Here is a 24410-nt window from a genome sequence, read left to right on the forward strand (position 1 = left end):
GGAAAGAAGACGCCGCGCGGAGGAGAGAAGAAGAGCCGGACGGGGAGCCCAGACGGCGTGGACGAAGAAGACGGTGGCCGTGGGGAGAAGAGCTCCGGTGGCCGCTGAAGAGGCCGGAAGACGTCGGCCTGCAGGAGGAAGATGTCCAGCGGCGGCTGGACGCGGAGGAGAGACGGCGGCGCCGCTGGCCAGGACGGGTCAGCGGCAGAAGAGAGTGCCGGAGACCCCGTGGATCAGGTGAGGCCTCGGTGAGGCAACCTTCACCCCCTCCCCTCTTCCTCCCTCGACCACCAGGGACGGGAATTAGGCCCGAGGGCACAATTCAGGCACTAGGCCTGTGGCGCAGCTAGGAGTTTGGGGCCCCAATATTTGATTAGGTGGTTTGGGTATTAGGCCCAAGCCACCCTACCCCTGCGGCACCAGTTAGGCGGGCATTAGGCCCGAGGGACAAATCAGGCAATAGGCCTGTGGGCAATAGAGGGCATTAGGCCCTAGTGCATTTTGGCCAAGTAGGTACAGATAAGGTGACCCTGGGCACAAGGCCCAGGTCACCCAACGGGCAGCAAGTTAGGCGGGCGCTAGGCCCGTGGGCGAAGTCAGGCCTTCGGCCTGTGTGCAGTTAGGGGGGCGCTAGGCCCAGCGAGTAAGTACTCCCCCCAAGGTGAATAAAGGTGGCACTGGGCACTAGGCTCGGGCCACCCGGAGGTGTTTAGGTGGGCAGGCCGTGTGGCACCCACCCCCTTCCAGCGGCAGGTAGGGATTTAAAGGGACAACACCGTGTGATCTTGCATTCTGATATTGTGATGTATGTTGTTACCGTGCAGGGCAAATTGTCTGTGTTTGCATAGTTTTGTTGCACCACACCCACAGAGCTAGTTTGAGGGCTCTGCCGTTGTATTTAGTATAGGGTGTGACACTAGGGTAGAGTTAGGCCCTGCACGGCTGTTTCTCTTTGCCTCCTTACAGGGACCTGTAAGTGGAGAAGATCGGAGTGCAAGACTTGTGACGGTGAGTAGCATCCGTGTACGTTTGTCCCTTGTCTGTCCCCGAGCGCCGGAGTCAGGATTGCTCACGGACGTGAGAATCCCTTTCATCACACTACGTGCGAGAGCGCGAGTGTGTGAAAGCTGGGTGGCTGAGGCTTTGTGCCAGTGATGACCTTTCACCCTACCGGTGAAGGTCGTGGTCACCCCTGGGGTATCCCCTGTTCCAGTGGAAGAAGGGTCGATACCCCCCTTAAGGTAAACCTTTCTCTCCTCAGCTCGCTCGTCGGTCAGCTCCGAGAGGGAATCGTCGTGTCCGGATCCGACTGAAGATTTCCAGGTCCGTTGGAGGTTCCGGTACCTGAAGGTGAGAGAGAGCGGCGCCTGGTGAGTACAGAGTCTACACCTGCATGGCAGCAGGCACCACACGCACAGCAGCCGCACCTCTCACACTTGGCGTAGTCGGCAGGATCAGAGAGACCGGATCACGGACACGATGTGGAACGCCACCAAGAAGACCTCCCTGCGGATGGCTCCGGAACAGACTCACCCACGGACGCGTGCGGACCAGAGCGACTGGGTGACGGTGTCTGGGGCAGACATCCTGAAGATGATGCAGTGGTCGGTCCAGCGTGGAAAAGAAGAGCGCCGGGAGAAGGGGCGCAAGAAAGCCGCTGTGACGCCCTGCAAGAGATGTCGGCAAACAGGGCACTTTGCCGACGAGTGTACGTGGCGAGAGACGTCCCCAAAGAAGGTGGTCCAGGAACGGACCGAAGACGTCAGAAGGGCCAAGCGAAGAAGGAGTACCGATGTTTGATCTGCGGAAACTACGGGCATGAGCACAACAGTTGTCCTTGGGACGAAGAGTTGAGCGAAGACGAGGTTGATTCCCGGTGTGAAAGCTGTGGAGATCCCCGACATCGGCTCCTGGCATGTCCATGGACGGAAGACAGGACAGACTACGAGGCCACGGTGAAGCAGATGATGGAGTCTCGTCAGCAGCTTTGGGACCGGGTGGCTGCAGAGCCTGTGTGTGCGCTCTGCGAGGCGAGAGGACATGCGCTTCCCGATTGTCCGTGGAATGAAGACCGGATGATTGCGGATGGTCGCGCCCAGAGATGGGAGGAGGAAACCAGGGAAATGGAGCGGAAGGCCTTGCTTGAAGTTAGTTCGCAGGTGCCCATTTCCTCTGAGCCGGAACCAACGGGTGAAGATTCCCCAGTGAAGGAGGTGGACCAGGAACCCGTCTTGGAGAAGGTGGCAGTGGCCCTCCCTTGTTGGAAGTGTCGGCGACCAGGACATGCGGCCAGTGAGTGCCCCTGGGAAGATGCCGCGGACCTACTCTGTCCCAGGAAAGTGACCCCAGTAAGGCGGAATCCTTTCCCGCATGAGGCGGAGGTGGACGACTGGGAGGTGAAGAGACCACGCTGCGAAGAAAAGCGTGAAGACCCAGTGACGGAGACGTCCGGAATCTCCCCGCGATGGAACCGTCCACGACCAGGACGTGCGGAACAGGTGTGTCCTGGGTACCTAGAGATGCCAGCGGAAGCAAAGGAGTACGCTGAGGAAGTAACGATGCCAGCGGAAGCGAAGGAGTACGCTGAGGAAGCAGAGGTGCCAGCGGAAGCGAAGAAGTACGCTGAGGAGGAAAGTAATACCCCAGTCCAGATATCGGAGGAGGACTCAGACTACGGTGAGCTGTCCGCCGACGAATCCCTCCCAGAACAGATGGAGGACGACTCTGGCATCGGAAGCGCCGACGAGAGTGACTGGCAGGATCGAGTGGAGTCATGCTCCCAGTTGAATGCCCTCCGTGAAGAGGAGGAGATAGTCCTGGAGCAAGAGTACCTGCCGGGAGTGCCGAAATGGACCGACGTACGGGGACAGGACTGTGATGCCGTGGGAGGACCCGTTCCAGAGGAAGACACAGGACCTTTGGAGATGCCCCACAAGGAAATGCGACATATGGTGGCTGTTGCCCGGGAGGGAACAGATGCCCCGGAGGATTCCGCTGTTGGGTGGTGGTCGATACCACACCCGGAAGACAGGGACGAAGCCACAGACGATATAGGAGGTCGAGAGTGGGTGACTGTTGTCCCCGTGGAGGAAGATTCCCCTTGGCCAACGTCGAGTGACCGTGAGGAGATGCCACTCCCCCAGAGGATCCGCCGATGGAGGTCAGGACGCAAGAGGAACCCGGAGCTGGAGGAGGAAGGGTGTGGGGTCACGGCCGGTCCAGGCTGGGCCCTCGAACACAACCTCGCCGGAGGTACCTCGGAATTCCCTGACCCGCGTACAATGGACGTCGTGAAGACCTTTGTAGGGACTACAAAGGAGAAAGGGGGGGGAAATGTAGAGATGTGCCCTATGGGCACATCAGCAGCGCTGGGTGCATGGCGGCGGCGGGTGTCCGGTGCAGGGATTACCCTTTTCCCTGCACCGGACCAGAGGCTGCGGAGGGGTTTGAATGTTGGCGCCCTCCGGGAGCCAATCGCGGCTCCCGGAGCGGCGGCCAATCAGGGAGAGACGCGGCGAGCCAATCGGCGCTCGCCGCGTCATAGGCCCCGCCCCCGGCGTCTGACGTCAGACGCCGGGCGGGACCGAGAAGGGAGACTGCGTGCGCGGAAGAGCGCGAAGAGGAAAGAAGACGCCGCGCGGAGGAGAGAAGAAGAGCCGGACGGGGAGCCCAGACGGCGTGGACGAAGAAGACGGCGGCCGTGGGGAGAAGAGCTCCGGTGGCCGCTGAAGAGGCCGGAAGACGTCGGCCTGCAGGAGGAAGATGTCCAGCGGCGGCTGGACGCGGAGGAGAGACGGCGGCGCCGCTGGCCAGGACGGGTCAGCGGCAGAAGAGAGTGCCGGAGACCCCGTGGATCAGGTGAGGCCTCGGTGAGGCAACCTTCACCCCCTCCCCTCTTCCTCCCTCGACCACCAGGGACGGGCATTAGGCCCGAGGGCACAATTCAGGCACTAGGCCTGTGGCGCAGCTAGGAGTTTGGGGCCCCAATATTTGATTAGGTGGTTTGGGCATTAGGCCCAAGCCACCCTACCCCTGCGGCACCAGTTAGGCGGGCATTAGGCCCGAGGGACAAATCAGGCAATAGGCCTGTGGGCAATAGAGGGCATTAGGCCCTAGTGCATTTTGGCCAAGTAGGTACAGATAAGGTGACCCTGGGCACAAGGCCCAGGTCACCCAACGGGCAGCAAGTTAGGCGGGCGCTAGGCCCGTGGGCGAAGTCAGGCCTTCGGCCTGTGTGCAGTTAGGGGGGCGCTAGGCCCAGCGAGTAAGTACTCCCCCCAAGGTGAATAAAGGTGGCACTGGGCACTAGGCTCGGGCCACCCGGAGGTGTTTAGGTGGGCAGGCCGTGTGGCACCCACCCCCTTCCAGCGGCAGGTAGGGATTTAAAGGGACAACACCGTGTGATCTTGCATTCTGATATTGTGATGTATGTTGTTACCGTGCAGGGCAAATTGTCTGTGTTTGCATAGTTTTGTTGCACCACACCAACAGAGCTAGTTTGAGGGCTCTGCCGTTGTATTTAGTATAGGGTGTGACACTAGGGTAGAGTTAGGCCCTGCACGGCTGTTTCTCTTTGCCTCCTTACAGGGACCTGTAAGTGGAGAAGATCGGAGTGCAAGACTTGTGACGGTGAGTAGCATCCGTGTACGTTTGTCCCTTGTCTGTCCCCGAGCGCCGGAGTCAGGATTGCTCACGGACGTGAGAATCCCTTTCATCACACTACGTGCGAGAGCGCGAGTGTGTGAAAGCTGGGTGGCTGAGGCTTTGTGCCAGTGATGACCTTTCACCCTACCGGTGAAGGTCGCGGTCACCCCTGGGGTATCCCCTGTTCCAGTGGAAGAAGAGTCGATACCCCCCTTAAGGTAAACCTTTCTCTCCTCAGCTCGCTCGTCGGTCAGCTCCGAGAGGGAATCGCCGTGTCCGGATCCGACTGAAGATTTCCAGGTCCGTTGGAGGTTCCGGTACCTGAAGGTGAGAGAGAGCGGCGCCTGGTGAGTACAGAGTCTACACCTGCACGGCAGCAGGCACCACACGCACAGCAGCCGCACCTCTCACACTGACAGACACAGCAAACCTTCTTGCCACAGGTCGCATTGATGTGCCATCCTGGATGAGCTGCACTACCTGAGCCACTTGTGTGGGTTGTAGACTCCGTCTCATGCTACCACTAGAGTGAAAGCACCGCCAGCTTTCAAAAGTAACCAAAACATCATCCAGAAAGCATAGATGCTGAGAAGTGGTCTGTGGTCACCACCTGCAGAACAACTCCTTTATTGGAGGTGTCTTGCTAATTGCCTATAATTTCCACCTGTTGTCTATTCTATTTGCACAACAGCATGTGAAATTGATTGTCAATCAGTGCTTCCTAAGTGGACAGTTTGATTTCACAGAAGTGTGATTGACTTGGAGTTACATTGTGTTGTTTAAGTGTTCCCTTTATTTTTTTGAGCAGTGTATTTTATTTAATACTCAACACGTATTGTACAACACTATTGGTGAAATAAATTCACAGTGTTTTATTACTATTTCTGACTCCCACACGTATTGTATGACACTGTGGGTGAAAGTGGTGCCACAGTAATATATTTTATTTTGCACTCATACACATATTGTGCAACACTGTTGGTGAAATTAAACCAGTGTTTGATTACCATTTCTTCCTCATACATGTATTGTGACACTGTAGGTGGTATATTTTTTGTACAAATTGTGGTGTGTGCTGTACTCTACTTGGTACATGTTTGTCGATAGATATGGAGGACTAACAATTGGGAGTAGAGCAGGAAGCACATACTAGTGCTGCAGGTGCTGCCACCAGTCATGATGATACATCCGTCAATGTCATCTACTAAGACCGATGCCCATGGGCATAGATGGCTTAAGTCAGGGCATGTTAAATTAAAGAAAAAGTAAAAGTCAGATTATTAAAATCAATGCAATAACCAATAAAAATTGTTGTATATGCAATAAAGACCGTCACCAATGGCCCAATGATTCATTTAAATTTTTAGTGTCAAGCAAATTTAATTAAATTGCTAATCAATCATTCCTTCCACTACATAAATACTCTACCTCCCTTGGCCCTTGATCTAGTTATTGATTATTGATAAAGATCTGTGTCAGACCATTTTTGCTGATTTTGGTTTCATTTTTTTTAATTTACAAAATAAGATAAAATCACATGATTTGTTCCTAGAGTATTATTAACCCCAATAACTTTAATTTCCATGCAATTTGGACCACAGTACAAATATTGAAAAATATATATTATACAATACATATTTTTAGATGTTGTAATCATCTATACAGATTATTTTCAGCTTGTTTGACCTGACCTGGAGAAGGATCCACCCATTGGAGTAGTTTGGCAATAACGGGTGGAGTGCCTCAAGTTGCCTCTGCACCATGTAAATAAATATGTATGTTTTTGACCAATCTGCACAACTAATTTTTGTATTAATTAAACATATTTCCATTTTATTGCAGACATCCTGGCAGAATGGGAGTGAAATTGCGCCGAGTCCTGGCTGCGGCTCCCTCATATGGAATCCAAAACCTGCAAGATCCAATGCTTTATGAAAACAATATTGTGAGGTGGTCAAAATTGACTGGAAATTGCTGGAAATTAATGTTATTGAGGTTAATAATACTGTAGGAACAAAAACAGGCCAAAATTCTGTAATATTAGCTGCTTTTATGATTTAAAAAAAAAAAAAAAGATCCAAAACCAAAACCCACAAAGGCGGTTTTGGCATAAACAATACAGGTCAAAAATACTAAGGAGATACAGATCCAAAACCAAAACCCAAGATTTGGGACAACGCACATCCCTAATTAGGACCAGTACAAACCACACAAAAATCTAGCTACACAGGTGCACAACAGTATCAAAACTCTTGGAAGTGTCCACACAACTAATGTGCATCCATATTACATGCATAGACAACTGGATGATTCATTGTAGTTTGAGTCGCAATTAGAGTTATTGCAAACAAGCTGTGCATACAATGGGGATAGCGTACTGCAATTGGAATGCCACAATATGTTAATAATAAAAAATAAATGGTGCAGTTTTAGTAAATGTAGAAGAAATATCACTTTATTTAGCTACAAAGCATCATGACAATACCCAATGTTCCACAATATGGACCTTAGTCAAGGCACAAAAACATATATCAATTTCTGAGAGTGTCTTCAAGTCTCTGTCATGGAAACTAGATCACAGAAGTGTTATAATTCCCCAAAAGTTATTGGTATCATGCAGTTTCTATACTAACAATGCAATTTCTTAACAATGCACACATGCGTGATAATTGATGAATTTTTCTGTTAATTTTTTCATGAATAACTAGAAATTAGAAACTTTTTTTAAATAATATTTTTATTGTTTCATGTCCACAAAATAAACATACATACAGCCAATAATTGATTGAAAGAAAACAAAATACTAATGAGCAACACAAACTGCCAGAATAATGAAATCAACAATAGTAGACGCATTGTAATGATTACGGAATCAACAAAATATGTGAGTAACAAAATTATAACACCAAATTCTTAAGCAAGGCACAGTGGGGTCACAGTATACAAAGATTCATTGTGTAGGTGATTAAGGCAAAGTAGGGGTGCATCTGAACAAAGACGAGTCTCACACCATGTTGCGGCGAAAAATCTAATATGTCGCAGCAGTGGTTCTGAGAGGATGACCATTTAGGTTTCCCAAGTCTCAAAAAATTTTGAGAGCGACTTTCTTTCGGAAGGAAAGTCTCCATCCAGTCCAAGCAAAAATGTAAAAAATGTGTTCCATAAAAATTGTTATGGACGGTGGTGTTAGTTAAATCCACACCTGAAGAATAGTCTCTTTGGTGGCTGCAGAGACTACCAGGAGTAGTTTACGTACTACCTCAGAAACCCTGGTACCCACTGCTAAAATGTCAAAAATATCCCATTTCACAGTGCAGAAAGGGGAGAGGCCAATTTCAAATTGTCTAAAAGGGCAGAAATATGCCCTGTGATAGCTTTTTTTAAATATTTCTACATAGGTTGGGGCAGGTAATAATTTAGATGTGATATTAAGGGCAGTGACGACGGAGTCCACAGACAAATAAGGAAAGTGGTCTTACCATTTACTCAATCCAGTGGTGAGGAATCTATAATCCAAGGGGGCACTAATAAAATGTAATGAGATGATACTGCCTTATAGAAGGAGGGCAAAGGGAAAGGAGCGTGTCTAGTGGGTTAGACCAGTCCAAATTACAAGCACGGTTGCTCAAGATTTGAATAGAGTATTGAGTTTGAATAAACTCTAAATTAAAAGAAATTGTGGGGGACATTTACTAAGCAGTGATAAGAGCGGAGAAGTGAGCCAGTGGAGAAGTACCCATGGCAACCAATCAGCACTGAAGTAACATCTATAATTTGCATACTATAAAATTATACAGAGCAGCTGATTGGTTGATGGGGCAACTTCTCCACTGGCTCACTTCTCCGCTCTTATCAATGCTTAATAAATGTAAAAAATGTGTTCCATAAAAATTGGTATGGACGGTGGTGTTGGTTAAATTCACACCTGAATAATAAATAGTTTCTTTGGTGGCTGCAGAGACTACCAGGAGTAGTTTACGTACTACCACAGAAATCCTGGTACCCACTGCTTAAATGGCAAAAATATCCCATTTCACAGTGCAGAAAGGGGAGAGGCCAATTTTAAAATGTCTAAACGAGCAGAAATATGCCCTGTGATAGATTTAAAAAAAAAATATTTATACATAGGTTGGGGCAGGTAATAATTTAGATGTGATATTAAGGGCAGTGACGACGGAGTCCACAGATAAATAGGGAAAGTGGTCTTACCATTTACTTTATCCAGTGGTGAGGAATCTATAATCCAAGGGGGCACTAATAAAATGTAATGAGATGATACTGCCTTATAGGAAGGAGGACAAAGGGAAAAGAGCGTGTCTAGTGGGTTAGACCAGTCCAAATTACAAGCACGGTTGCTCAAGATTTGAATAGAGTATTGAGTTTGAATAAACTCTAAATTAAAAGAAATTGTGGGGGACATTTACTAAGCAGTGATAAGAGCGGAGAAGTGAGCCAGTGGAGAAGTACCCATGGCAACCAATCAGCACTGAAGTAACATCTATAATTTGCATACTATAAAATTATACAGAGCTGCTGATTGGTTGATGAGGCAACTTCTCCACTGGCTCACTTCTCCGCTCTTATCACTGCTTAGTAAATGTACCCCTAAACCTGGATTGGCTTCACAGGCTTGATTATAAATCAGTGGTTTGATCCCATTTTACCTTTTTTGAAGGATTCCTTTTAGACATCTCGCACTTTACGTGCAAGCACAAACAAGCTTGAGTCATGGTTACAGAGCTCAAACTGGTCTTTGTCATACTTTCTGGGTATGACCTCCAGATCCGGGATTTCAAATCCTGTATCCATAATAGCATTTCTCATAAACTTCTCGGTTAGGGCCAGACAGGAGAACCTCTTACCCCCTGATAAGTAAGAACTGCAGTTAAGGACCTCAGTTAAGATTAGGTGTCCTCCTATTTTCAACAAAGAAGAAACATTTTTAAGGACATTTTGATAGGTTTCAAGATCGCTACAAGCACATTCCAGACACCCAAGAGACATGACACAATCAACCTTGGGCAGAACCAATGGTTCCAAAGGGTTGCTTTTAAGAACATCACATTTAATGGTTTTCTTCACTGTATCTTTCAACTTCTTCCTCTTCTCTTTTATGGATGTTCTAAAAAGAAATAACCGTATATAAATGTACACTTAATAAAGAATATTATTAATCTGCAACAATCATTAGAATAAAGGCCTGATTTATAGTTGCACATAAAGGGCCAGATTCAGAGGTGGACGTAGATGGTCATGACTGCATCTGTGTCTTTTGTTGGACATTTGTCTGCGATTTTAGGCAAATGCTGCTACAAAGCCCTTCCCTGGTGTGCCTCTGTGCATATGAATGTGCAAGGATGGAGATGCCTACTGTAAGTATCTGTAGATGTGGTAACACTGCTTGGTGTGCCTCTGTGCATATTACTGTACGAGGACTAGGATGCCCACTCGCAGCATCTGTAGATGTGGTAATACTGCTTGGTGCCTCTTTAGATGCCACCATCGGTTGGCCCACTAAAACTTGCCCAGCCTTATGACAGGAGCAGATTTTCCATCTAAGTGTGGACTCCTAATTTAACAATTGAGTGTCTGTGAGTGTATGTGTACTGAAACACTTCAGTGACATACTGAACCTGCGATACTCCCATAAGACAGACCATCTCTGTGCATCTGTTTAGCCAGCTCTTAAGCATCGTTCAGGAATACCCAGCACATTTACAAGACATCTCTGATAACATGCTTCTCAACTACAACAGTGCTTTTGGCAGTGGTATGACATGGGGGGTGCTGGGGGTGCGGAAGGCACTGTGTGTCATCTGAGAAATTGACACCAAAATTTTGGCTCCTCTTCAGTGACCAGGAGCCGAGCGCTACACTGTGATGTTACTGTATTGTGCAGGAGCCAGTAGAGTGGGAAAAGTTTCTGGAAGGCACAATTGCAGGCATCTCGGAGAGTGCCGGCAATTGTGGCTGCTTTCTGTGATCAAATGTAAAGGTTGATCTTTGCCGGTATACAGAGTTGTCTACATCTATTTGATTACACCCTCGGAGTTCAGGGGGGCCCCACAGCACACCCAGATAATTATACTTACCAGCATCCAGTACTGTACACATAAATCACCGTAAAATTGGTGAGGTGGCCATTATCCTGCTGGATTGCGCATGGCCAGCAGATATGCCCCTGGGAATGTGGCACAAGTACCATCTTCCCAGATACTTTCACATGCACAGTAGATTCTGGCACAAAGCCATAATCTACAGCACTGCACCCGCTGCCAAAGAGGAGGGAGCCCACACGGAGCCTGCACACGAGCCCTCACCTCCCTTAATCTGCCCATGCGTATGATTGTGAATTTAACATAATTTCTGCGAGTTATGCATGCAGGCTCTAATCTGGGTTTGCTAAAAACAATGAGATCTGTCTGCTGACAGAATTACATACATCTCTGGATCAGGTACCTACTGTAACAATGCCTGAGTAACTAATTCAATTGTTATTTTTGTGACATGAATATCAGTAGAGAGATAATAATCAGGCATTTCCTCTAACATTAGAACCTCATGTTCCTTTATGACAGTATGTGCATACATTATGCATATAAAATAATCTATTACTATAGGTGCGGTGAGGTTGTTTGCAGTGGCATGTTCCGTGTCTTGTAAGAACATTGAAATACCTGTAGGTAGATATTTTGGAACCCTAATCCATACCCAGGGGCTCCATCAGTGGATAATAGGTAGTGTGGGTATATCCAGCAATGGGCCTGGACTGGCATGGGGGCCCACCAGTGCTGTTAAGCACACAGCTGTTAATCAGAGACAGTTTGATACCAGGATCACTTTTGCAGGCAAAAAGAGAGGAAGTGGGGCCCAGGGAGAGTCCTCTCTTTATATACAAGAGCAGGGTTGGATTGCCCAGCTGGCATTTCTGGCAAATGCCAGAAGGGCCGATGGCCAGGTGGGATGGTCAGGTCACAGAGAGAGTCGTGATGGCCGAGCACAGCACATCTTCCGGCTCTCTGCTTGTGCCCCCCGCTGCCTGAAGTACCTGTTCTAACAAAAATGGGGGCATGCCACATCTGTAGTGTTTATTCCAACAATATAAGGGCTTTCCGCGAGTCCACGCTCCCTGGCTCGCAACACTACCCCCTGCGCTGTCACCGTGCACCCTCTTCGCCGTGCACACCACCCCTCATGGCAAGCGAACACACGAGAGTGCCAGGGCCGAATTTTGGCCCCAGCCTGTCCCTATCCAAGGGTCTCCTTATATTGCCTTCTTGCAAAGTCCCTGTCCCCACATCTCCTTCCACACTTCTGTTCCTCTTTTTTTTTATCTTTAAAAGTTTAAGTTTTATTTTTTATTATAATTTTTAATTTTTATACTTTAACTTAATTTTGGTGTGTGTGTGTGTGTGTGTGTGTGCATGCGTGTAAGCAGTATGTATATTTGAATACATAATATACATACAGATGTGTCCTTCCTCATCCTACATGAAATCACTTGCCGCGTGCATTCCCATGGATGCAGGTGCATATAAATGTGCCTGCGCACAGTCGCAGGCAAACTATTTTTGGCAAATATGCTGCAAATAGTAGCTGCCAGCTTTAAGAGGAAGAGAAGCATATCTGTATACTGTATATAATTAAGGCCATAGAGGCCACCTGTCTTAAATGCCATAAGCTCTTGTATAACCTTTGTGCAGCTCTGAGTGGTGGTAGCGGGCCCAGATACAGATGTAAATGAATCATCAGACCCTTTCCCAGGCCCCTGTAAAGCAGGTAGCGTGGCCTAATCACTCTTGTGTGGCCACGCCCCCTTTAAATATAAACAAAACATGAAAAAAGCACTGTTTATGAAATAGTCTGAGGAATAGATACAGTACTGTACTGTATATGTATATTGTAGGCTCACACATGTCTCTGCTCCTAGTTTACTTGTACTGTAGATTATCTTACTTTACCCCTTTCCTTCCAGGTCACAGACTTTTTGTGTTGCTTCCGTCCAATCAAATGTTCCTGGCTCATTTCTCAAGCTTCTTTCATAGTATTCTCGATTGCGATCAGTGTAGTCAGCACCAATAATCTCCTCAAAGGACTCACAAGCTGAGAGATCCTGGTAAATTGCGGGGCCATGGCCAATGTCAATCAAAGTCTTTCCCTTCACACCTCCTGTTTAAGAAATAAAAATGACATGTCATACAGTATGGTTAATTTCTATAAAATGAACTACAAATTCACCAACCAGATGCAGAGGTGGGACATCTGAAATATTTTACAGGATGGTTGTTTTGGAATAAATCTTCTCCTAAGGGAGATTTTCCATTTTCATTTGATTGAGTTTCAGAGAATTAGTGGCAGTTCTGCATTAGGCCCGCCAGGCTTTACCTTGGACTCCACTTGTCCACTTGTGATATACATACAGATGTAGCCATGCTCATCTTTGCTGCGATGCAGCATCTCCTATATAATAGATCTGTGACTCTGTGCCTGTGTGCCTAATGCTGGGTGTGGCTAGGAGATCTCATTGGGTTAGCAGCAGGTCTTTCACAACCAGTCCACAGCTGATTGGGTGAGAAACGCCCCCCCCACACACAGGTTGCATCCAATGGGAGGCTCTGCCCTTTGGCTGCTGTGTGTTCTCAGAGCAGGATTAACAATGGGGCTGATGGAGCTGCAGCTCCAGGTCCACACCCCAAAGTAGGCCCACTTCATCTGCAGCAACATGCCCTCCAACAATTTACACCTAAAAATCGGTGCAAATTTGAAAAGGGGGTGAGACCACGGATAAAGTGCCGTGGCCACGCCCCTTTTCCAATACTTTCAATGGGAGTTTGGAGAGCCAAAAATTGGTATAGACCAGGCCTGGCCAACCTGTGGCTCTCCAGATGTTGTGAAACTACACACCCCAGCATGCACTGCCACAGTTTTAGCATTCCCTAATAGCAAAACTGTGGCAAAGCATGATGGGACTTGTAGTTTTACAACAACTGGAGAGCCACAGGTTGGCCAGGCCTGGTATAGACCATAAAAAAAAGGGACTGTACCTGCCAAAAAGGTACAGCTGGAGGGTATGCCACTGCATCTGCAGCAAGTCTCTTTGCTGTAGATAGGGGAAAAAAATCCTTTTACTGCAGCATCCTATGGGGGTCATTCCGACCACTTTTTTGCAGCAGTGCGAATGGGCCAGAACTGCGCATGCATGTGGGCGGTAATGCGCAGGCGCGTCACTGCCTGGAGATGGGCCTCGCCGGCCAGCGGCGTGAATAATGAAGAGAGCATTTGCAGCTGCAAACGCAAGAAGATTGACAGAAAGAGGCTGTCCGGAGGCGTCAACTGACCGTTTTCAGGGAGTGTCCGTCTGAATGAAGGCGTGCCCAGCCGTTTCCAGGGAGGGATCATGATATCAGCTCCGTTCTTGATGATCACAGCAGGTAAGTCCTGAGTTGTGCAGAGACTGCAAAAACTTTTGTTTGTGCAACTCTCTGCACAAGCGTTTGCAGCCTTGCACAGCGATTCCCCCTCCCCTGTAGGCGGCGACTACCTGATCGCAGCAGTGCTAAAAAGTAGCCTGCTAGCGATCAGGTCAGAATGAACCCCTATGTCCTGCTACCAGTCCTCCTGCCCCCTGCAGCATCAACAATCCCCACTCCCTAGCCACGGTGCCGGTGGAACAAAAGCTGCTGCGGCCACCGGCATAGATGTGTATGAAAGCGGCGCAGCGGAAGACTTTCAGAACCCTCCCTGCATCGCATACTCTCTGAGCCCCGGAGCCTCCTCTGTGCGTGATGTCACAGAAGTGCCTTCCAGCCACAGCCGCGCCCAGATCCAGAGAGGCCCTGACTCCGCAACACAGCACCTGGGCTGCCGGCCTGGAAGCCCTGAGATGGCTAATGTAATGGATAGAGTGGGTGATATCGCGGAGGGTAGTGTCTGGACGCTGAATCAATGTAAAAGGTGACAGTGCTGTACAGTGCAGTGGATGTGCAGTGTCACTGACACTGTACAGCACTCTTACCTTTTACATTGATTCAGCGAGTCAGTCAATTCTGCCAGCCAGTCACTATTGTTAGCGCCGGTGTCCCAAATACAGGGAAGTAGAAGCACTAAATAAACTACAGACACACTGGATGATATTGTCAATGATGTGTCTTGGGCACATTGTACACAGTATCATCTAGTGTGTATGCACTTATATCTTGTAACAAAGCCCTTCATACCAGTGGCAGCATAAGGAGGTGCAGTGGGTGCAGCCTGCATACGGGAGGGTGACACTCACATGCCGGCTCCTCTGCAGTGACAGTAGCCAGGTGTTGCAGTGTGACAGTCTCCTACAGCACTCGGCTCCTGTCATAGATGAGGAGCCGACAGCACAGGCAGACTGCTTACGGGGGCAGTCCAGTTCAGACCAGCATCTGATTTTGCTCATTTTCTAAAAAATTTGCTGTTGCGATCAGGACTGAATTAGGCCATACTTGCCTACTCTCCCGGAATGGCCGGGAGGCTCCCGAAAATCGGGTGTCCCTCCCGGCCCCACGGAAGAGCAGGCAAGTCTCCCGGAATCCGGGGTCCCCCTGCCCGTCCGCCCACTTTGTGTGTAAAGTGGGCGGTCCGGGCAGTTGATGACGCGATTCTTGCAGAATCGCGTCATCATAGCCACGCCCCCTGCAGTGTAATGCAGGAGATCGCGGCATTACAGAGCGGGGGGCGTGGCTTAAAACGGCGTCAGCGAGACCCCACCCTTGCTCCGCCCCCGTCCCGCCCTTGCTCCGCCTCCGTCACGCCCTTGCTCCGCCTCCTCAGCACATCCAGCCCTCCCCTGCCCCCTTGCTGTGCTGACCTGGCTGCTCTCTCCCGCAGAGAGCAGCCAGAATGTCGGCAACCCTGAATTAGGCCCAGTGTCCCATGTTAGCCAACGCCAACTATAAGCGACAGTGTGACCACTACTAGTGCCCAGTACAACATAATTAAAGTGTACACAGTGCTTTTGTAGGCTTAAGCATTATTCATGAGAATGTAGTCTACCATCTTACTATGAAGTAGTGACCTCACTGAAGGAAACATAGGATTATAGAAACATAATAGCACTAAATTATATTACTTGATAAAGTACATATTAATCAGGCATAAACACATATATTTATGCATGGTAAAAAGTGCTATAGATTGGTTTAGCGGTATATACACTACAGCAAAATGGCACTGTTCTACATTTTGGTGTGGTGCTCTATACTCTGTAAGAGTAGTAGATGCTTAGAACAAGTTCCCATCAGGTGTGATCAAAAACCAAGTGCGGTCCCTCTCAGCACTTCAATCACAAATTTCTAACCATGTACTTTACTATTCTTTCTCTAACGTCCTAAGTGGATGCTGGGGACTCCGTAAGGACCATGGGGAACAGCGGCTCCGCAGGAGACTGGGCACAAAGTAAAAAGCTTTAGGACTACCTGGTGTGCACTGGCTCCTCCCCCCATGACCCTCCTCCAAGCCTCAGTTAAGATTTTGTGCCCGAACGAGAAGGGTGCAATCTAGGTGGCTCTCCTGAGCTGCTTAGAGAAAAAGTTTAAAGTAGGTTTTTTACTTTCAGTGAGACCTGCTGGCAACAGGCTCACTGCATCGAGGGACTAAGGGGAGAAGAAGCGAACTCACCTGCATGCAGAGTGGATTGGGCTTCTTAGGCTACTGGACATTAGCTCCAGAGGGACGATCACAGGCCCAGCCATGGATGGGTCCCGGAGCCGCGCCGCCGTCCCCCTTACAGAGCCAGAAGACTGAAGAGTCCGGAAAATTGGCGGCAGAAGACGTCCTGTCTTCATTAAGGTAGCGCACAGCACCGCAGCTGTGCGCCATTGCTCTCAGCACACTTCACACTCCGGTTACTGAGGGTGCAGGGCGCTGGGGGGGGGGCGCCCTGAGACGCAATAGAAATACCTTTTTTTGGCTAAAAATACATCACATATAGCTCCTGGGCTATATGGATGTATTTAACCCCTGCCTAAATTACAATAAAAAAGCGGGAGAAAGGCCGCCGAAAAGGGGGCGGAGCCTATCTCCTCAGCACACTGGCGCCATTTTTTCCTCACAGCTCCGTTGGAGGAAGGCTCCCTGACTCTCCCCTGCAGTCCTGCACTACAGAAACAGGGTAAAACAAGAGAGGGGGGGGCATAAAATTGGCATATAAAGATATACAGCAGCTATATTAGGGAAAAACACTTATATAAGGTTATCCCTATATATATATATATATATATATAGCGCTCTGGTGTGTGCTGGCAAACTCTCCCTCTGTCTCCCCAAAGGGCTAGTGGGGTCCTGTCCTCTATCAGAGCATTCCCTGTGTGTGTGCGGTGTGTCGGTACGTTGTGTCGACATGTATGAGGAGGAAAATGGTGTGGAGACGGAGCAATTGCCTGTGTTAGTGATGTCACCCTCTAGGGAGTCGACACCTGACTGGATGATCTTATGGAAAGAATTACGTGATAGTGTCAGCACTTTACAAAAGTCTGTTGACGACATGAGACAGCCGGATAATCAGTTAATACAGGCGTCTCAAACACCGTCAGGGGCTCAAAAGCGCCCGTTACATCAGGTCGATACAGACACAGACACGGACACTGACTCCAGTGTCGACGGTGAAGAAACAAACGTATTTTCCAGTAGGGCTACACGTTACATGATCACGGCAATGAAGGAGGTTTTGAACATTTCTGATACTACAAGTACCACAAAAAAGGGTATTATGTGGGGTGTGAAAAAACTACCCGTAGTTTTTCCTGAATCAGATAAATTAAATGAGGTGTGTGATGAAGCGTGGGTTTCCCCCGATAAAAACTGCTAATTTCTAAAAAATTATTGGCATTATACCCTTTCCCGCCAGAGGTTAGGGCACGCTGGGAAACACCCCCTAGGGTGGATAAGGCGCTCACACGCTTATCAAAACAAGTGGCGTTACCGTCTCCTGATACGGCCGCCCTCAAGGAACCAGCTGATAGGAAGCTGGAAAATGTCCTAAAAAGTATATACACACATACTGGTATTATACTGCGACCAGCAATCGCCTCAGCCTGGATGTGCAGTGCTGGGGTGGCTTGGTCGGATTCCCTGACTGAAAATATTGATACCCTGGACAGGGACAATATATTATTGACTATAGAGCGTTTAAAAGATGCGTTTCTATATATGCGAGATGCACAGAGGGATATTTGCACTCTGGCATCAAGAGTAAGTGCGATGTCCATTTCTGCCAGAAGAGGATTATGGACGCGACAGTGGTCAGGGGATGCGGATTCCAAACGGCATATGGAAGTATTGCCGTATAAAGGGGAGGAGTTATTTGAGGTCGGTCTATCGGACTTGGTGACCACGGCAACGGCCGGGAAATCCACCTTTCTACCCCAAGTCACCTCGCAGCAGAAAAAGATACCGTCTTTTCAGGCTCAGTCCTTTCGTCCCCATAAGGGCAAGCGGGCAAAAGGCCACTCATATCTGCCCCGGGGCAGAGGAAGGGGAAAAAGACTGCAGCAGACAGCCTCTTCCCACGAACAGAAGCCGTCCCCCGCTTCTGCCAAGTCCTCAGCATGACGCTGGGGCCTTACAAGCGGACTCAGGCACGGTGGGGGCCCGTCTCAAGAATTTCAGCGCGCAGTGGGCTCACTCGCAAGTGGACCCCTGGATCCTGCAGGTAGTATCTCAGGGGTACAAATTGGAATTCGAGACGTCTCCCCCTCGCCGGTTCCTGAAGTCTGCTTTACCAACGTCTCCCCCCGACAGGGAGGCGATATTGGAAGCCATTCACAAGCTGTATTCCCAGCAGGTGATAATCAAGGTACCCCTCCTACAACAGGGAAAGGGTTATTATTCCACGCTGTTTGTGGTACCGAAGCCGGACGGCTCGGTGAGACCCATTTTAAATCTGAAATCCTTGAACACTTACATAAGAAGGTTCAAGTTCAAGATGGAGTCACTCAGAGCAGTGATAGCGAACCTGGAAGAAGGGGACTATATGGTGTCTCTGGACATCAAGGATGCTTACCTCCATGTCCCAATTTGCCCTTCTCACCAAGGGTACCTCAGGTTTGTGGTACAGAACTGTCATTATCAGTTTCAGACGCTGCCGTTTGGATTGTCCACGGCACCCCGGGTCTTTACCAAGGTAATGGCCGAAATGATGATTCTTCTTAGAAGAAAAGGCGTCTTAATTATCCCTTACTTGGACGATCTCCTGATAAGGGCAAGGTCCAGAGAACAGTTAGAGGTCGGAGTAGCACTATCTCAAATAGTACTACGACAGCACGGTTGGATTCTAAATATTCCAAAATCGCAGCTGATTCCGACGACACATCTGCTGTTCCTAGGGATGATTCTGGACACAGTACAGAAAAAGGTGTTTCTCCCGGAGGAGAAAGCCAGGGAGTTATCCGACCTAGTCAGGAACCTCCTAAGACCAGGCCAGGTGTCAGTGCATCAATGCACAAAGGTCCTGGGAAAGATGGTGGCTTCTTACGAAGCGATTCCATTCGGCAGATTCCACGCAAGAACTTTTCAGTGGGATCTGCTGGACAAATGGTCCGGATCGCATCTTCAAATGCATCAGCGGATAACCCTGTCTCCAAGGACAAGGGTGTCTCTCCTGTGGTGGTTACAGAGTGCTCATCTCCTAGAGGGCCGCAGATTCGGCATTCAGGATTGGGTCCTGGTGACCACGGATGCCAGCCTGAGAGGCTGGGGAGCAGTCACACAGGGAAAAAATTTCCAGGGCTTGTGGTCAAGCATGGAAACGTCACTTCACATAAATATCCTGGAACTAAGGGCCATTTACAATGCCCTAAGTCAGGCAAGGCCTCTGCTTCAGGGTCAGTCGGTGTTGATCCAGTCGGACAACATCACGGCAGTCGCCCACGTAAACAGACAGGGCGGCACAAGAAGCAGGAGGGCAATGACGGAAGTTGCAAGGATTCTTCGCTGGGCGGAAAATCATGTGATAGCACTGTCAGCAGTGTTCATTCCGGGAGTGGACAACTGGGAAGCAGACTTCCTCAGCAGACACAATCTCCACCCGGGGGAGTGGGGACTTCACCCAGAAGTCTTCCACATGATTGTGAACCGTTGGGAAAAACCAAAGGTGGACATGATGGCGTCCCGCCTCAACAAAAAACTGGACAGATATTGCGCCAGGTCAAGGGACCCTCAGGCAATAGCTGTGGACGCTCTGGTAACACCGTGGGTGTACCAGTCAGTGTATGTGTTCCCTCCTCTTCCTCTCATACCAAAAGTACTGAGAATCATAAGAAGGAGAGGAGTAAAGACTATACTCGTGGCTCCGGATTGGCCAAGAAGGACTTGGTACCCGGAAATTCAAGAGATGCTCACGGAAGACTCGTGGCCTCTACCTCTAAGAAAGGACCTGCTCCAGCAGGGACCATGTCTGTTCCAAGACTTACCGCGGCTGCGTTTGACGGCATGGCGGTTGAACGCCGGATCCTGAAGGAAAAAGGCATTCCGGATGAAGTCATCCCTACCCTGATCAAAGCCAGGAAGGATGTAACCATACAACATTATCACCGTATTTGGCGTAAATATGTTGCGTGGTGCGAGGCCAGGAAGGCCCCTACAGAGGAATTTCAAATGGGTCGTTTCCTGCATTTCCTGCAAACAGGACTGTCTATGGGCCTCAAATTAGGGTCCATTAAGGTTCAAATTTCGGCCCTGTCAATATTCTTCCAAAAAGAACTGGCTTCTGTTCCTGAAGTTCAGACGTTTGTCAAGGGAGTACTGCATATACAGCCTCCTTTTGTGCCTCCAGTGGCACCTTGGGATCTCAATGTAGTTTTGGGATTCCTAAAATCACATTGGTTTGAACCACTCACCACTGTGGACTTAAAATATCTCACATGGAAAGTGGTAATGCTGTTAGCCCTGGCTTCAGCCAGGCGTGTCTCAGAATTGGCGGCTTTATCCTATAAAAGCCCTTACCTAATTTTTCATACGGATAGGGCAGAATTGAGGACTCGTCCTAAATTTCTCCCTAAGGTGGTTTCAGCGTTTCACCTGAACCAGCCTATTGTGGTGCCTGCGGCTACTAGGGACTTGGAGGATTCCAAGTTGCTAGACGTAGTCAGGGCCCTGAAAATATATGTTTCCAGGACGGCTGGAGTCAGAAAATCTGACTCGCTGTTTATCCTGTATGCACCCAACAAGCTGGGTGCTCCTGCTTCTAAGCAGACGATTGCTCGTTGGATTTGTAGTACAATTCAGCTTGCACATTCTGTGGCAGGCCTGCCACAGCCAAAATCTGTAAAAGCCCATTCCACACGGAAAGTGGGCTCATCTTGGGCGGCTGCCCGAGGGGTCTCGGCTTTACAACTTTGCCGAGCAGCTACTTGGTCAGGGGCAAACACGTTTGCTAAATTCTACAAATTTGATACCCTGGCTGAGGAGGACCTGGAGTTCTCTCATTCGGTGCTGCAGAGTCATCCGCACTCTCCCGCCCGTTTGGGAGCTTTGGTATAATCCCCATGGTCCTTACGGAGTCCCCAGCATCCACTTAGGACGTTAGAGAAAATAAGAATTTACTTACCGATAATTCTATTTCTCATAGTCCGTAGTGGATGCTGGGCGCCCATCCCAAGTGCGGATTGTCTGCAATACTTGTACATAGTTATTGTTACAAAAATCGGGTTATTATTGTTGTGAGCCATCTTTTCAGAGGCTCCTTTGTTATCATGCTGTTAACTGGGTTCAGATCACAAGTTGTACGGTGTGATTGGTGTGGCTGGTTTGAGTCTTACCCGGGATTCAAAATCCTTCCTTATTGTGTACGCTCGTCCGGGCACAGTATCCTAACTGAGGCTTGGAGGAGGGTCATGGGGGGAGGAGCCAGTGCACACCAGGTAGTCCTAAAGCTTTTTACTTTGTGCCCAGTCTCCTGCGGAGCCGCTGTTCCCCATGGTCCTTACGGAGTCCCCAGCATCCACTACGGACTATGAGAAATAGAATTATCGGTAAGTAAATTCTTATTTTTTTTTCAAACACAAATTTTATTGAAGTAAAAACATAAAGTACAGAGTAGAAATAATACATATAGTAATTACAGTGTTCTATAAAATCATTACAATTCAACAAGCCAATCAAATCCAATCTGAGTTTTATGTGTAATGTTAATGAATATCTTAAGAGAGGAAAAGTCCACAGTTAAATTAGTATAGCAACAGAAACGTAAATCTGTATATAGGCCCTCATTCCGAGTTGATCGGTCGCAAGGCGATTTTAGCAGAGTTACACACGCTAAGCCGCCGCCTACTGGGAGTGAATCTTAGCTTCTTAAAATTGCGAACGATGCATTCGCAATATTGCGATAACAAACTTCTTAGCAGTTTCAGAGTAGCTTCAGACTTACTCGGCATCTGCGATCAGTTCAGTGCTTGTCGTTCCTGGTTTGACGTCACAAACACACCCAGCGTTCGCCCAGACACTCCCCCGTTTCTCCGGCCACTCCTGCGTTTTTTCCGGAAACGGTAGCGTTTTCATCCACACGCCCCTAAAACGCTGTGTTTCCGCCCAGTAACACCCATTTCCTGTCAATCACATTACGTTCGCCGGAGCGAAGAAAAAGCCGTGAGTAAAAAAACTATCTTCATAGCAAAATTACTTGGCGCAGTCGCAGTGCGAACATTGCGCATGCGTACTAAGCAGAAAAACGCTGCGATGCGAAGAAAATTACCGAGCGAACGACTCGGAATGAGGGCCATAGTGTAGATCGTAAGACATCTTCAAGCAGGTCAAACTTGCAGGTAGGAAATATGGAAGATCTGGGTTTTCTGTCAAATATACATTATGATAGGAGGTCGATCAGACTTGTACGTTTAGGAAGTGGAATCATGACGCAAGTCCAACAAATAGATGGAGATAATAGGAAAAATAGCTATGTAGTTGACGCAGTAATAAAATAGTGGTAAAACATCAAAAATGGTACTTTACTAAATAAATGGTTTCATATGATATGATGCCCAGATCAGTAGAAAAAGTCTGTGAACAGTATTTTGGCAAAGTCATCAAATCGTTATGGAAAATGTTGCACAGTAAACCTTTGAAAGCCTGTGAAATTGAATGAAACTGTTGCTATACAGTAACTCATTTTTATAAATCAGCTTTATTGATATGAGATTTCTAAAGAAATTTGCACTCATTTCCCCAACTTTTTGCAGCCACAACATTAATCACAATTGCTAATGTTTAAGCATGATGCAGATATATACAAATCTGTTCTAAAACTTAACAATCAATTTAAAAAATGTAAAGCCTGTGTTGACTTGTTTCTCAATGCTTCTATGCAAATTAGCAGCAATTAAAGAAGATTAAAATGTTTGTAGTTGCACTTGGTATATTTATTATGCAACGGATTTACAAAACAAACAATACTATACTTGCAGATATTCCCAGCCTTATTTAAAAGGTTTTTAAAACCAGGCTCTTTTGCATTAAATACTATTGCCCTTTTAAATCTGTATGGCATAGTCTTCAAATATTGAGGGTTTTGAAAATCCACTGCTAAGTATATCCTTATGAAAGTATAGGATCATAAAACAAAGTACTTACTTAACACAAAAGCCTCATGAAGCTTCTTTAATGCAAAATCTAGAAATCCATCAACCACCAAAATTCCTGATTTTGGATTATAATAGGTATGCAGATATCCTTCTGGATCAAATATATCTTGATATGTATCTTTGTCTGTGAAATCTGTCTCCATTTTCTGTTCTGTTCACAGTATAGCAAAAATAGAAATACTTGAGTATGTCAGCCTGTGAATATATACTAAGGACTTATGAGTTAGCAAACTGTGAGTTTCACATCAGAAAAAGTTTGGCAACTACCAACATTCCTGAGAAAAAGCTATGTCTAAATAACAAAGTGTTGTGCAATGTAATAAGACCTCTGCATTGGATGAGAGCCACTGTCTGTTAACCATTTATTAGCAGAAATGTTAGCTCTGAGTGTAAATGATAGAAAGAGTAAAACAAATATACTGATTAATGGACAACTCTTTTACCCCTGATGCTCCAAGCTTGTAGAATAGTGGTTGATCCTGTTGCTATAACAGCATTCATAGACACTCAGCTATTCAGGTGCCTCAGGTCAAGTGCATCACAGAAAAAAAAGGAGACAAGAAGACATTTAAACAGGGCCCCGAGACTAGTGTCGTGGATCAGGGTGCTAGACTGAGAGTGTTACACTCTGACACACTGTTTTACTATGTGATGTAAGGCACCCAGCAGCAAGGAATGCCATAGTGTATGACCTTAGGCAGCCACCTTCATGTTCCCTATCACTTGCAGTATGACATTATGACATAATTTGTGACACAGGACCAGTATGCAGTCACTCTGCTACGGCACTGCATTCAAACATAGGGGCCTGTTTATCAATGTAACACTTTATTTCCCATCTAACGGGGGTATTACCAATAGTTAGTGCCTCCACCCAAGCTGCTTTAATCATTAAAGGTGTCTACCTAGGCCAGCTTGGTATAGCCTATGCTTATTTTGATAGTAATGTGATGCAATGTATTGGTGTCATCTAAATACATATAAATATATCTACATGGTCGAGTCACATTATTATGACCACCTCCTACATTTGATGTCGGCAGTGCATAGCCCATGAAGTACGTCACGTGTCGTGTGCTGGGTTGGTGGATATATAAGATGTGCGATAGGCCATCTGTACATACAGGGCCGGCGCTACCATTAGGCAGCTTTAGGCAGCTGCCT

At 47.8% G+C, this 24410-nt stretch overlaps 1 protein-coding gene across 1 annotated transcript; it reads right to left on the minus strand.

Moving 5' to 3' along the window:
* Positions 1 to 7083: 7083 nt before the first annotated feature.
* LOC134966460 (indolethylamine N-methyltransferase-like) lies at positions 7084 to 23502 on the minus strand. The gene is made up of 3 exons (XM_063943216.1): positions 23236 to 23502; positions 12606 to 12813; positions 7084 to 9766 (listed from the first exon to the last, which is right to left on the minus strand). Exons 1-3 carry the CDS (start codon positions 23387 to 23389, stop codon positions 9328 to 9330), a joined length of 801 nt encoding a protein of 266 aa, XP_063799286.1. The 5' UTR covers positions 23390 to 23502; the 3' UTR covers positions 7084 to 9327.
* Between the last annotated feature and the right edge of the window lie 908 nt (positions 23503 to 24410).

The sequence above is a fragment of the Pseudophryne corroboree genome, chromosome 10, assembly GCF_028390025.1.
Source record: "Pseudophryne corroboree isolate aPseCor3 chromosome 10, aPseCor3.hap2, whole genome shotgun sequence".
Taxonomy (NCBI): domain Eukaryota; kingdom Metazoa; phylum Chordata; class Amphibia; order Anura; family Myobatrachidae; genus Pseudophryne; species Pseudophryne corroboree.